The sequence below is a fragment of the Carcharodon carcharias genome, chromosome 13 (genome assembly GCF_017639515.1).
Source record: "Carcharodon carcharias isolate sCarCar2 chromosome 13, sCarCar2.pri, whole genome shotgun sequence".
NCBI lineage: Eukaryota > Metazoa > Chordata > Chondrichthyes > Lamniformes > Lamnidae > Carcharodon > Carcharodon carcharias.
In genome coordinates this window covers 51,882,947-51,897,439 of record NC_054479.1, presented here as the reverse complement: position 1 = coordinate 51,897,439, position 14,493 = coordinate 51,882,947, and the positions used below count along the sequence as shown (strand labels likewise).

The window sequence follows — 14,493 nt, the reverse complement described above, 5'->3', positions numbered from 1 at the left end:
ATTCCACAGGCTGCAATCCTGACAGTTGCCCTCCAATGCTGACCTCTGCCAGCATCTGCAGAGTCAGTGGGAGGTCTTCTACTTAGCACAATGCAATTGGGTGGCAAACACCATTTCATATACATCTTTGACATCCACCTGTCTCACATGCCTAGAAACGTGCGTGCCTGCCTGTGGCAGGCAGAAGTTGCCAGTGTTCCCATCCATCCCTGAGCTAGGGACGGAGCCAGATAATTTTCATCTGGGTGGGTGGGGGTAACGGATCAGGCAGTTTTCCAGATACAGACCTCACAGGTGGGACCCCCATGCGCCTTAATGGAAGCTGTTAGCCTTGTACCTCTCCATGTACTAGCTATCACTAATAATGCCAATTACAGGTAGCAAGTCAGGACCAGGAATACCAGGCTTAGCAACTCTCCACCCTTGGCTTCATCCTTCATTTGCCATGCAAAGGGCTGACAGAAGGCCCATCACTCAGATAAATACCGAAACAACAGACACCCCGCGTTTCCTTGGAGGTTCCTCCTATCTGCTGCTCAAGTTGAGAGATCTGTACAACCTGGTAGAATTTTAGGGGTCCAAATCTTTGATGATGTGGTTTTTCATGTATTACCTACTGATCACCAGCCATTTTTCACAACCAGTCTCCGCCAAAGTTGATTTTCACTCCCTTTAACTCCTTTGGAGAGGAAGCAGAATTGCCATTGCTGAGTACAATGAGGACAATATCTGGTTTCCCTGTGAAACCCCAGACAGTTGAGTGGCCTGTGAAACCGCACTGCAGCAGGAGTCAGCAGCTCAAAGGAAGGAGCAGAGAAAGCTGAAGGGGAAAAATGTAAAAGGAAGGGAAACTCCTCATGAGAAATTTGGGTGAGAGGTCAGAGCAATCAACCCGTTCATGGAATGAGAGCACAGCTGTTCCCCATTCATCCCCTTTGGACCCAAGCTGAGTCAGCTGAAGAGCCTAATGACATGTCAAGCTGAAGAAAGTCAAGTTAGTCCTGTCCACAGACTAAGGGCAGAATATTTTGCTCGTCGGGTGGGCATGCGCCTGACCCAAATGAGCGTAAAATGATGCACAATGACATCGGGCAAGTGTCCTGACATCATCGCGTACTCATGCAATATTTTGGTTGGCGGGCGTGCGCGGGAATCGGCAGCGCGCCCGTCAACAATTAAGCAGCTTATTAAGGCCATTAAAGCCATAATTAAAAGATCTTTTTTGCTGCCTGGCCGACCTTACGGTTGGCAGGCAGACAAAGCAGCCAGGCGGCCTTTGGATTTTTTGCGAAACCTCATCCACAGGCCGGATAAGGTTTCGATCAGTGATTTAAAAAAAATTAAAATTTTTCAAACTAATTTCAATCATGTCCCAGCTTATGGGGGGGACATGTTTTTAACACTTTTAAATTCTTTATTTTTTATTTTAAGAATCTTTTTACTGCACGCACCCACGTGCATGCCCGAACTTCCGCAGTCGCCCTCCTCCTTCCCAACCCTGGCAGCGCTGCAGCGCACGATTCACACTGGCTGGCCGAATTTGACCAGCCAGCATGAAGTCACGGTCAGGGCTCAATCGCGAACTGTTTCGCAGCCGCTCCCGCTCACCCCCACTGAGCCGACCCGACAACTGGAAAATCCTGGCCTAACATTCACAAGGATGATACCAAAACTGGGAGGTTATAAGAAGAAAGACTGGAACAAACTGGGCTTTTTCCTGTAGAAAGTGGTAACCTGATACAGGTCTTTAAAATTATGAAAGATTTTGACAGGGTAAACATACAGAAGATGTTTCCCCTTGTGGGGAGTGCAAAAATAGAGGCCATAAATAAAGGATAACCATTAGTCTTTGTAATAACGAATTCAGGTGAAACTGAGAGACTGGTTGAAATGTGCAACTTAGTACCACCTGGAGTGCTCGAGAGAATTAGCAAAGATGTATTTAAGGGAAAGCTAGTTAAATATATGAGGGAGAAAGGAGTAGACAATTTTGCTGATAGGGCTAGATGAAGTAGTGTAGGAGAAGGCTTGTGTGGAGCATAATCACAGTTCAGTTGGGCTTAAATGGCCTGTCCCTGTGCTGCCAATACTATCCAATTCTATGTAATTTTGAAATAAAAACAAGAAGTGCTGCAAATACTCAGATCATCCGGCAGCATCTGTGGAGAGAGAAACAAAGGCCGGATTTCTACGGCCCTATCGCGGCTGGGACGGGGCTGCAAAACATGGCGAGCCATTCTAAACTCCATTGTAAAATCCTGCCGCCATAAAATTCCACCCAAAGTCAATACTTTGAGTCAAATATGGATCTTCTTCAGATCTATGTAATCTTGAGTTCTGGACAATTCTAGATGCAAACCACAGTCTTAACCAGTAGGTGAACAGCTGAGCACACTAACTCCTTATGTTGTCAGGGCACCTCACATGAGGTGGTTCTCAATGAGGAACTGTTCCTTTCTGCATTATAAGAATGATTTATGGACAACCTACCTGGCCCAATTCCAAAGCTTAAGATGGATGCAAAGATGCAGGCCATGCTCAAATATGGCATCCAAATGATCTTATCCTAGGTCAACAGATAGAGAGTTTCAGTAAAATATGCAGCGCTTAGCCCTTCCTCTTACCACTTTTTAGTTACAACTAACTGTCAGTGTCAGCAAGGCCCAGTAAGTAACTGTCACCTGAGTCAGAATGTTGTGTTTCTGTGGCTGGCATTGCAGCATATTATTGAGGAAGTGCTGTCCTATCACTCTCATTACAACAATCTAAGGTAGATTGAGATAGATTTTTTAACTTGCCAACCAGGTGTAAAACTGGCTTTGTGGATTGGCTAGCCCTTATAGAAACTGCCACCCCACACCCAATATGGTCTCCTCTACATTCAGAAGGTCAAATGCAAGTTGGATGACTGCTTTGTGGAACACCTCCATTCAGTCCACAAACATATCCCCAAGCTTCTAGACACCTGTCATTTTAATTCTCCACTCCACTCTTTGTCCTCGCCCTTCTACACTGTTCTAGTTGTGCTAAATGGCCTCTTTCTGTGTTGTAAATTCTATCCAATTTTATGCAATCTTGAAGTAAAAACAAAAAGTGCTGGAAGTACTCAGCAGCTCTGACAGCATCTATGGAGAGAGAAACAGGGTTAACGTTTTAAGTCAAATGTGACTTTCCCTTAGAACTATGTAATCCTAAATCCTGGACAATCCTAGATGCAAACCCCAAATAGTCTCAACCAATAGGTGAGCAGCACTGTTCCAATGTGTAAGTATAAGCTCAGAGAACAGAGCGTCATCTTTTGATTGAGCACTTTACAGTCTTCTGGACTCAACATTGAGTTCAACAATTTCCAATCATACCCTTGCCCCCTTCTTTGTTTTTTTATTGTTTTTGGACAGCAGTTGTTGATAATGTTTCTGTTTTTCTTCTATTTACACCTCCTCTAGGTAGATCTTTTGTTTTTATATTCATCCCATTACCGCCCCATTTTGTCTTGCACCACCATCTCTTGTCATTCAATCTCTTCTGTCTTCCATCTTATCACAGACTTTCACTTTTGTGGGTGCCCCTGATCCCCCATTCCTGTGTCTGAATATGCTTAAAACCTGGTACATCTCAAATTTTTTCCAGTTCTCATCAAAGATCATCGGCCTGAAACATTAACTCTGTTTCTCTCTCCACAACTTGTGCCTGGCCCACTGAATATTTCTAGCATTTTCTGTGTTTATCTTTCTTTCTGCTACCATATTGACAGATTATTATAAGTGTTTATCACCTTTTGACTCAAAATTATTTTCTGCAAGTACCAATAAGTTAATTCAGCCCTCTGGTTGTGCTCATGAATTCACTGACTGGCAATAGAAAGAAGATTTGTATTTATGTAAGGCCTTTCACAACCTCAGGATGTCGTGAATTGCTTTATTGCCAATGAAGTACTTCTGAGGTGCAGTCACTCTCAGTGTAAATGTAACCCTAAAAGCAACATTACCAGCCTTATCTTTCAAGCTTATAATGAGAACTAGAATTTGAAATAATTCTAACACCTAAGTCTAGGTCATTAATACAGAACAAGAAAAGCATTGGTCCTAGTACAGACCCCTGGGGAATCCCATTATATACCATCCTCCTGTCCTCCAATTCACCACTACTGTTTCCTGTTATTTAATATTTCATATCCATGCTGCCACTGTCCCTTTTATCCCATGTGCTTTGACTTTGTTGACAATCCTTTGTTAGGTGGTATCTTATCAAATGCCTTTGGAAGTCCAGTACACCACATCATGGGGGAGATGATGATGCAGTGGTAATATTACTGGGCTAGCAGTCCAGAAGCCCAGGCTAATGCTCTGGGGGCATGTGTTCAAATCCCACCACGGCAGCTGATGGAATTGAAATTTATTTAATAAATCTGGAATTGAAAGCTAGTCTCAGTAGTGGTGACCATAAAACTGTCCATATGGTGACCATAAAACCCATCTGGTTCACCAATGTCTCTTTAGGGATGGAAATCTGCTGTGCTTACCTGATGTGGCCTCCATGTGACTCCAGACCCACATTGCTCTCTGAAATGTTCAGTTCAGGGCAATTAGGGCTGACAATAAATGCTGTCCTCCCCAGTGATGCCCACATACCATGAAATTTTTTAAAAATTGCCCTCACTAACTCTCTCTGTTACCTCATCAAAAAACTCAATCAAATCAATGCTGGTTTTGTTTAATTAATTCACATTTGTCTAATGTTAATTTTATCCCAGAATTCATTTCTAAATGTTTCCCCATCATGAGGTAAAAACTGACTGGCCTAGAACTGGGGTTATTTTGACAGCCCCGTTTTGAACAAGGGTGTAAAACTTACAATTCTCTCCTGTATCTAAGGAGGGTTGTGGGCAGAATTAGTGGGCAGGAAAAAGGACATTTTACCCGCCAGCTACAATGGCGGCTTCTCACGCTGTATCATCCCATTCACGCTTCATTAATCATGCATTCCTGGGAAACACACCGATGGTGGGTGGGCTCTAATTCAGCTGCCATGCCATCACCTTGCTGCTTCATCACACCAGGCACCACATTTAAAGTGCAGCCACATGCATGCCTCTCAGTGCTTCCAGCCCAGGACTGCTGCACAGAAGGCATGGCCCTGAAAGGCAAGAACACTGCAACACCCCACCTCCCGGTTTAGTGACTTGTCCCTTGAGCAGCTTTTGGACACCATGGGGGGCCCTCTGTGATGTCCTCTACCCCTCTCTGGCTACAGAGCAGCAACATTACCATCCGGCTTGGCAGGCGATGGCAGTGGTGGTCAGTGCCAATGCTGCACAGAAGAGGTTGGTCATCCAATACAGAAAGAGGATGAATAATCTCATCCGTGCCGCTAGGGTAAGGCAACCATCTCATCACTCTAAACTCACACACTCACAAGGCCATCGCACATTCACTGGCATCTCACTCACTGTCAGCTCAAGGGACATCACCACTCACTCTTTCACACACCCCCTCACATCACCAGCTGGCTTAATCTCCTCTGGAGACTGCCTCCTCAGCCCTCACTATCTTGGGGCCACTTGCACAGATCAAAATGTGCCTCCACACGCACACTGGGATACCCCCCTTCCCCATTACAGTCCTCACCCTGCAGTCTCTTCCCTTGCCTGAGGCCATTTTGCCTCCTTCCCCAAGCCAATCCTAGCCCTGTAGCCCTGCAAAAGCCACCCCCGCCTTACAGCTGGCATGGTAGGTAGAGACCTGCCTGTGACCCCCCAAAAAGTGATGAGGTGCTGCCTGTGAAGCTTGGCACTGGTGACTGTGAGTGCTGCCTGAAGCAAGATAGGCAAACAAACCTCAAAGTCCCAAGTGAAGTTCAGCTCCTCAAGTGCACTTTGCTTATGTACAGTTGTGAAACACGTCAGCATGCAATCCTGCCGGCGTGCTTGGATGATCCAACGTGGTGGTGTGATTTCGGAGAGCTGGGCTTATAACAATATGCAAATTTATTACAATAACGTTCCCAACATCCGACAGAGGGAAACGCAGCCGCCATTGATGGGCACAGCAAATGATTGCAAACTGGTTGTGAAACCAATTTTTGGCCTTCTCGCCATATTATCTGGTCACACCGCTAAACACGCCCGACACCAGCGGGCATGGAAAATTTCGCCCAGTGTTTCCACAATTTCCATCCTTACTTCCCTTAGTATCCTTGGATGCATCTCATCTGGTCCTGGTGAGACAGCCTTTCTCATCCCTCCTCTTCATCAATTTTTAGCCCATCCCGTATCACAACTACTTCCTCTTTCAGTATGACTTTGATAGCATATCTTTCCTTGGTAAAGCCAGATACCTCAGCTATGCCCTCAGGCTACATGCATAAATCCACTTTTTGGTCCCCAATCAGCTGCACCCTCTCATTTTGTTACCCATTTACTTTTAGAGCCTATTGAAGACTTTTGTATTTCCTTTTTTGTTAGCTGCCAGTCGCTTCTCAGACTCTCTGGGTGGAATTTTCCCAAAACGAAACTGTGGTGGCGGGTGTTCTCGGAAGCGCCCAGCCTCGCACCCAATTCTGCACTTGGAGCCTCATTAATTATGCAGAGGTGCAAATGAGTCCGAATGACCTGGCCGGTTGGCAGCTGATTCATCCGTCCACCGTCAGCTGGCGGGTTCGATGGTCCGGGAAACATTTTTAAACGCCAGTCAACACACAATCTCACTTTCCCCAGCCCACCAGAGATGTCTGGCAGCCAGAAGAAGGCCGAGAGCCTGAAGAGAAAGGCAGCACCAGGCCTTGATCAGTGGAGTGCAGCTGCACAGGTAAGTGCTCTATCCAAGGGATGGCTGCAGGAAGCATAGCAGCATCACCTCTCCGGCCTGGGAGACCTTTGCGGAGCAGGTCAGCAAGGCTGGCACCCGGACCCGAAGTGCCACCCAGTGCAGGAAGAGAATAAACGATCTCATCCGCTCCACCAGGGTAAGTCATCCTTCAACAACCTCCAGTATCAAACTCTCATCATGGCATCATGCACTTAAATGGCTACTCTCTTCAGAGGTCTCACACAACCATTACAGGGGGACACATATCAACACTCATTCTCTCGCCAAGACATTCACATCACCACCATCCTATCTATCATGTTCCTAGCCTTTGACCTGCTTTTGTAGCCACAGTATTTATATGGCTAGTCCAGTTCAGTTTCTGGTCAATGGTAACCCCCAGGACGTTGCTAGTGGAGATTCAGTGATAGAAATGCCATTGAACATCATGGTTGGATTCTCTCTTGTTGGAGATGGTCATTGCCTGACATTTGTGTGGATTGAAATCCCTTGGCTGTTCTGGTCGACACCAACTATAACATATCCACCAGAATACCTGTAAACTCCACCAGAATTGGATACACTGGGATCTGGTCTTTCAAAGAGGCTTCAGCAGTTCCTCAGTCTGCTCCTTATGAGGAGGTGTAGGGAGACCAGGGTGGTGGGATTCCTATGGCTGGGATTTCTCATAGCCTTGGCCAGAGGTATGCCACATCATGGGTCATCAACCAGTATATCCAAAAGGAAGAGATGCACTGGCATCATGGATTGGGGAAGTGGGATTCAGATTGGGGGTTTGGGATCAGGAGGAGGCCTAAACCCCACATAAAGGGATCACTGTTGCAAGAGGGCTGGTGGGTAAACAGTGAAAAATTTCCATACCCAAACCTGGCATAGACAGCTATGCCCCATTTTGTGACTTCCTGTGGTAGGAGTATCAGAGATGCAGCTGTAATGATGCAAGGGCCTACCGTGCTATCTGGGTGCCATTCAGATCACCCAAACATTCTGGAGGACACTAGAAAGTGCAACCCCAGTGTAAGGGTGTGTATCGTAGTCCGTTGAAAATTGGCCCTACAAATGCAGCAGGGAATTAGAATAATGCTCTGCCACCCCATACTCTCAAAAATATCACTCCATTGAAAGTCCCAATATGATTGTTACTTCCATAATTTTGAAAAGTTTACAATTACCCATCCTACACGAACACACCAGAAATGGGCGTTCCTGGGAGCAGGAATCTTATCCTGAAAATGCACTAATTCCAACCTTTCTTTTAACAGTAAGAAAGAGACTGTGACTCACCTGGAGAGTCAGTGAGATGGTGAACAATATTCCACAACCAACCATCAAACTGTAACCTCCCATAAGCAGCACTCTGCGCCCAATTCGGTCAATAAACAGGTTCTGATGAAGAAAAATCACTGTTAGAACATGTTGCTTACTCACACTTTCTACACCCTGTCCCAGTGAAGACAATAAACCCTCCCAAGTCTAGTAAGGTACACTGCAAATCTGTCAAAACTCCTACACTGAGCAAACATTAGCAAAGCATATAACCTGGCATAAACCCATTCTCATGATGGAGCTGATTCTGAAGCTTTGTGTGATTTACAATTTTATTTGTTCTTCAGCTTGTCCAATCGGGACCAAGTTACAGCCTGCCCATTTATCATCTGTTTTAGTGTAGTCTACTTCATCAGCAGGAACCAGCGTGGATTAATAAAGGGTACATCACGCCTGATGCACCTGATTGAATTTTTTGAAGAGGTAATGGGTAGTGGATAGGGAAAGTCACTGAATGTTATTTAATTAGACTTCCAGAAGGCATTAAATATACTGTGGGCTAAAGTTGGTGTTCGTGAAATTGAAGGAAAATTATTGATCAGATTAGGAAATTGGTTGAGCAGCAGGAGACAGAGAAGGGATAATAGGTCCTCTGATTGGCAAGATGTAACTAGTGGTGTCCCACAACAACCTGTGTTGGATCTTTGACTATTTACTGTATTTATTAATGACTTAGATGATAGAATAGAAAGCCACATGTCCAATTTGGCAATGACACAAAGATAGGTAACATTGTAAGCAGCATAGCCGGAACATACCATTACAATCAGATATTTAAATGGACTAAACTGTGACAAATAGATTTCATTGGAAGCAAATGTGAGGTTATCCATTTTCGACCTGAAATGGATAGAACAGCGTACCTGCTATATGATGAAAAGCTTGAAACAGGGGAAGTCCAAAGAGACTTGGGTATCCAAGCAATGGTGCAGTGGTATTGTCGCTGGACTACTCCAGAGACCCGAAGTAATGCTCTGGGGACTCGGGTCCAAATCCTGCCACAGCAGATGGTGGAATTTGAAGTCTAATGATGACCATGAAATCATTGTTGACTGTTGTAAAAACCCATCTGGTTCACTAATGTACTTTAGGGAAGGAAATCTGCCGTCCTTACCTGGTCTGGCCTACACGTGACTCCAGACACACGGCAATGTGGTTGACTCTTAAATGCCCTCTGAAATGGCATAGCAAGACACTCAGTTGTGTCAAACTGCTAGAAAGTCTTAATAAAAAGGAATGAAACCGGACAGACCACCCAACATCGACCTAGGCACCTGAAACGACAACAGCAAACTCAGCCTGTCGAACCTGCAAAGTCCTCCTTACTAACATCTGGGGGCTAGTTCCAAAATTGGGAGAGATGCCTCACAAACTAGTCAAGCAACAGCCTGACATAGTCATCTTCATGGAATCAATGACCCAGACACCACCATCACCATCCCTATTGGTGGGACAGGACATACCCAGCAGAGGTGGCAGCACCATGGTATACAGTCAAGAGGAAGTTGCCCTGGGAGTCCTCAACATCGACTCCAATTGTATGAAGTCTCATGGCATCAGGTCAAACGTGGGCAAGGAAACCTCCTGCTGATTACCATGTACCACCCTCCCTCAGCTGATGAATCAGTGCTCCTCCATGTTGAACGTCACTTGGAGGAAGCACTGAGGGTGGCAAGGGCACAGAATGTACTCTGGGTGAAGGACTTCAATGTCCATCACCAAGAGTGGCTTGATAGCTCCACTACTGACCGAGTGGCTGAGTCCTAAATGACATAGCTGCTGGAATGGGTCTGCGGCAGGTGGTGAGGGAACCAACAAGAGGGAAAAATGTACTTGACCTCATCCTCACCAACCTGCCTGCCACAGATGCATCTGTCCATGACAGTATCGGTAGGAGTGACCACCGCACGGTCATTGTGGAGAGAAAGTCCCGCCTTCGCATTGAGGATATCTTCCATCGCATTGTGTGGCACTACCACCGTGCTAAATAGGATAGATTTTGAACAGATCTAGCAACTCAAGAATGGGCACCCATGAGGCACTGTGGGCCATCCAGCAGCAGCATTGTGCTTGTACACAATTTGTAACCTCATGGTCCTGCATATCCCCCACTCTACCATTACCATCAAGCCAGGGGATCAACCCTGGCTCAATGAAGAGTGCAGGAGGGCATGCCAGGAGCACCACCAGGCGTACCTACAAATGATGTGTCAACCTGGTGAAGCTATAACACAGGACTACTTGCGTACAAACCAGCATAAGCAGCAAGGGATAGACAGAGCTAAGCGATCCCACAACGGATCAGTCTAAGCTGTGCAGTCCTGCCACATTCAGTTGTGAATGGTGGTGGACAATTAAACAACTCACTGGAGGAGGAGGCTCCGCAAATATCCCAGCCCAGCACATCAGTGAAAAAGATAAGCCTGAAGCATTTGCTTTAATCATCAGCCAGAAGTGCCGAGTGGATGATCCATCTCAGCCTCCTCACAGATGCCAGTCTTCAGCCAATTCAGTTCACTCCACGTGAAATCAAGAAATGGCTGAAAGCATTAGATAGTGCAAAGGCTATGGGGCCTGATAATATACCGGCAATAGTACTGAAGATTTGTGCTCCAGAACTTGCCATGCCCCTACCCAAGCTGTTCCAGTACAGCTACAACACTGGCATCTACCCGGCTATATGGAAAATTGCCCAGATATGTCCTGTACACAAAAAGCAGGACAAATCCAATCCAGCCAATTACCACCCATCAGTCAACTCTCGATCATCAGTAAAGTGATGGAAGGGGTCATCAACAGTGCTGTCAAGTGACACTTGCTTAGCAATAACCTGCTCACTGATGCCCAGTTTGGCTTCCGCCAGAGCCACTCAGCTCCTGACCTCATTACAGCCTTGGTTCAAACATGGACAAGAGAACTGAACTCCCAAGGTGAGGTGAGAGTGACTTCCCTTAACATCAAGGCTGCATTTGAGCGAGTGTGGTATCAAGAAGCCCTAGCAAAACTGGAGTCAAGTGGACTCAAGGAGAAAACTCTACACTGGCTGGAGTCATACCTAGCACAAAGGAAGATCATTGTGGTTGCTGGAGGTCAGTCATCTTAGCACCAGGACATCACTGCAGGAGTTCTTCAGTGTAGTGTCTTCAGCCAAACTATCTTCAGCTGCTTCACCAATGACCTTCCTTCCATCATAAGGTCAGAAGTGGGAATGCTCGCCAATGATTGAACAATGTGCAGCACCATTCGCAACTCCATAGATACTGAAGCAGTCCATATCCAAATGCAACAAGATCTGGACAATATCCAGGCTTGAGCTGACAAGTGCCAAGTAACATTCGTGCCACACAAGCGCCAGGCAATGACCACATCCAACAGAAGAGAATCTAACCATCGCCCTTTGACTTTCAATGGCATTACCATCCTGCTGATTATCACCTACTGCCCTCCCTCAGCTGATGAATCAATGCTCCTCCATGTTGAACACCAATTGGAACAAGCATTGAGGATGGCAAGGGCACAGAATGTATATTGGTTGGGGGACGTCAATGGCCATCACCAAGATTGGTTCTGTGGCACCACTACTGACCAAGCTGGCCCAGTCCCAAAGGACACAGCTGCTAGACTAGGCCTACAGGAGCTGGTGAGGGAACCAGCAAGAGGGAAAAACTTACTCCATTTAATTTTTTACTCGTTCATGGGGTATGGGTTTCATTGACAAGGCCAACATTTGTTGCCCATCTTTAATTGCCCTTGAACTGAGCAGCTTGCTAGGCTAATTCAGATGAGTTAGGCATCAAGCACATTGCTGTGGGTCTGGACTCATATATAGGCCAGGCCATGTAAGTATGGCAGATTTCCTTCCTTAAAGATGGATTTTTACAACAATTGATAATAGTTTCATGGTCACCATTCCTGAGTCTAGCTTTCAACTTAAGATTTAGTTAAATTCCCCCAACTGCCATCATGGTGGGATTTGAACCATTGCCCCCCAGGGATTACTAGTCCAGTTACATTACCACTACGCCACCATCTCCCCTTACCTTGACCATGTCCTCACCAATCTACCTGTCACAGATGTATCTGTCCATGACAGTATTGCCAGGAATGACAGCCACATAGTCCTTGTGGAGACAAAGTTCCATCTTCACATAATGCACATATTCACATTGAGGATACCCTCCATTGTGTTGTGTGGCACCACTGCCATGCTAAATGGGATAGATTTCTAACATCTAGCAACCCAACACTGGGCATTCCTGAGGTGCTGTGGACCATCAGCAGCAGCAGAATTGTACTCAACCACAATCTGTAACCTCATGGCCCAGCATATCTTCCACTCTATCATTACCACCAAACCAGGGGAATCAACCCAGGTTCAATGAAGAGTGCAGGAGGGCATGCCAGGGGCAGCACAAGGCATACCTAAAAAGAAAAAAGGTGTCAACCTGGTAAAGCTGCAACACAGGACTATTTGCATGCCAAACAATGAAAGCAGCATGCGACAGACAGAGCTAAGCAATCACACAATCAATGGACCAGATCTAATCTCTGTCATCCTGCCACATCAGTTGTGATTGATGGTAGATAATTAAACAGCTAACTGGAGGAGGAGGCTGCACAAATATCCCATCCTCAATGATGGAGTAGCCCAGCACATTAGTGCAAAAGATAAGGCAACCATATTCAGCCAGAAGTGCCGAGTGGATGATCCATCTTGACCTCCCTCAGCTTTACAAGTGCCAGTGTTCAGCCAATTCGATTCACTCCACATCATATCAAGAAATGGCTGAAGGCACTGGTTACTGCAAAGGCTATAGTTTCTGATAATATCCCAGCGATGTTACTAAAGACTTGTGTTCCAGAACTAGCCTTGCTCCTAGTCAAGCTGTTCAAGTGCAGCTACGACACTGGCATCTACCTGGCAATATGGAAAATTGCCCAGGTTGGTCCTGTACACTAAAAACAGCATAAATCCAACCCAGCCAATTCCACCCCATCAATCTACTCTCAATTATCAACAAAGTGATGGCAGTGGTTTTCAACAGCGCTATGAAACAGTACTTACTCAGCAATAACCTGCTCACTGATGCTTTATTTGGGCTCTGCCAGGACCACTCAGCTCCTGAACTCATAACAGCCTTGGTCCAAACAGGGACAAAAGAGCTAAACTCAAGAGGTGAGGTGAGAATGATTGCCCTTAACATCTAAACAGCACGCGACCAAGTGTGGCATCAAGGAGCCCTAGCAAAGCTGAAGTCGGCTGGAATCATGGAGAAAACTTTCCACTGGTTGGGAGTCATATCTAGCACAAAGGAAAATGATTGACCTCCAATAACCACAACCATCTCAGTCCCAGGACGTCACTGCAAGAGTTCCTCAGGGTAGTGTCCTGGGTCCAAACAGCTTCAGCTGCTTCATCAATGACCTTCCCTCCATAAGGTCAGAAGTGGTGATAATTGCAGTGTTCAGCACAATTCACTACTCCTCAGATATTGAAGCAGTCTGTGTCCATATACAGCAGGATCTGGACAATATGCAGGCTTGGGCTTATAAGTGGCAAGTAACATTCAAGCCCCACAAGTGCCAAGCAATGACCATCTCCAACAAGAGAGAACCTAACCATCTCCCCTTGACATTCAATGGCATTACTATCACTGAAACCCTACTCTCAACATCCTGGGAGTTATCATTGGCTGGAAACAGAACTGGACCAGCCATATAGATGCTGTAGCTATAAAAGCAGGTCAGTGTCTGGGAATTCTGCAGCGAGTAACTCACCTTCTGAATCCCCAAAGCCTGTCCACCATCTAAAAGGAAGTCAGGAGTGTGATGGAATACTCTTCATTTGCCTGAATGAGTGCAGCTTCAATACTCAAGAAGCTCAACACCATCCAGAACTAAGCAGCCCACTTGATTGACACCCCATCTATCATCTTAAACATTCACCCCATCGTCCACCATGCACAGTGGCAGCACTGTGTACCATCAACAAGATGCACTGCAGCAACTCACCAAGGCTCCTTCAGGAACACCTTCCAAACCCATGATCTCTGTCACCTAGAAGGGCACCTCTTGAGAGTTCCCCTCCAAGCCACTCATCATCCTAACCATTCCTTCACTGTCGCTGGGTCAAAACCCTGGAACTCCCTCCCTAACAGCACTCTGGGTCTATCTACAACCACATGGACTGCAGCAGTTCAAGAAGGCAGCTCACCACCAACCTTCTCAAAGGCAACAAACGCTGACCTAGCCAGTAACTCCCACATCACATGAATGAATAACTGAATGAATGGCTGGTCTCTAATTCCCCGGACATCTGTCTTCCTTTTTAAATGTAGAA

General features: G+C 46.0%; 1 protein-coding gene across 1 annotated transcript in view; it reads right to left on the bottom strand.

Moving 5' to 3' along the window:
- The window catches only part of LOC121285798 (solute carrier family 2, facilitated glucose transporter member 11-like), a 75,230-nt gene that overhangs the window by 16,380 nt on the left and 44,357 nt on the right, over positions 1–14,493 (bottom strand). The window contains exons 9-10 of the mRNA XM_041202631.1: positions 8,112–8,213; positions 2,491–2,566 (exon numbers count right to left, since the gene is read on the bottom strand). Coding sequence (XP_041058565.1) covers positions 2,491–2,566; positions 8,112–8,213 — 178 coding nt within the window. The remainder of the gene's footprint in view (positions 1–2,490; positions 2,567–8,111; positions 8,214–14,493) is intronic.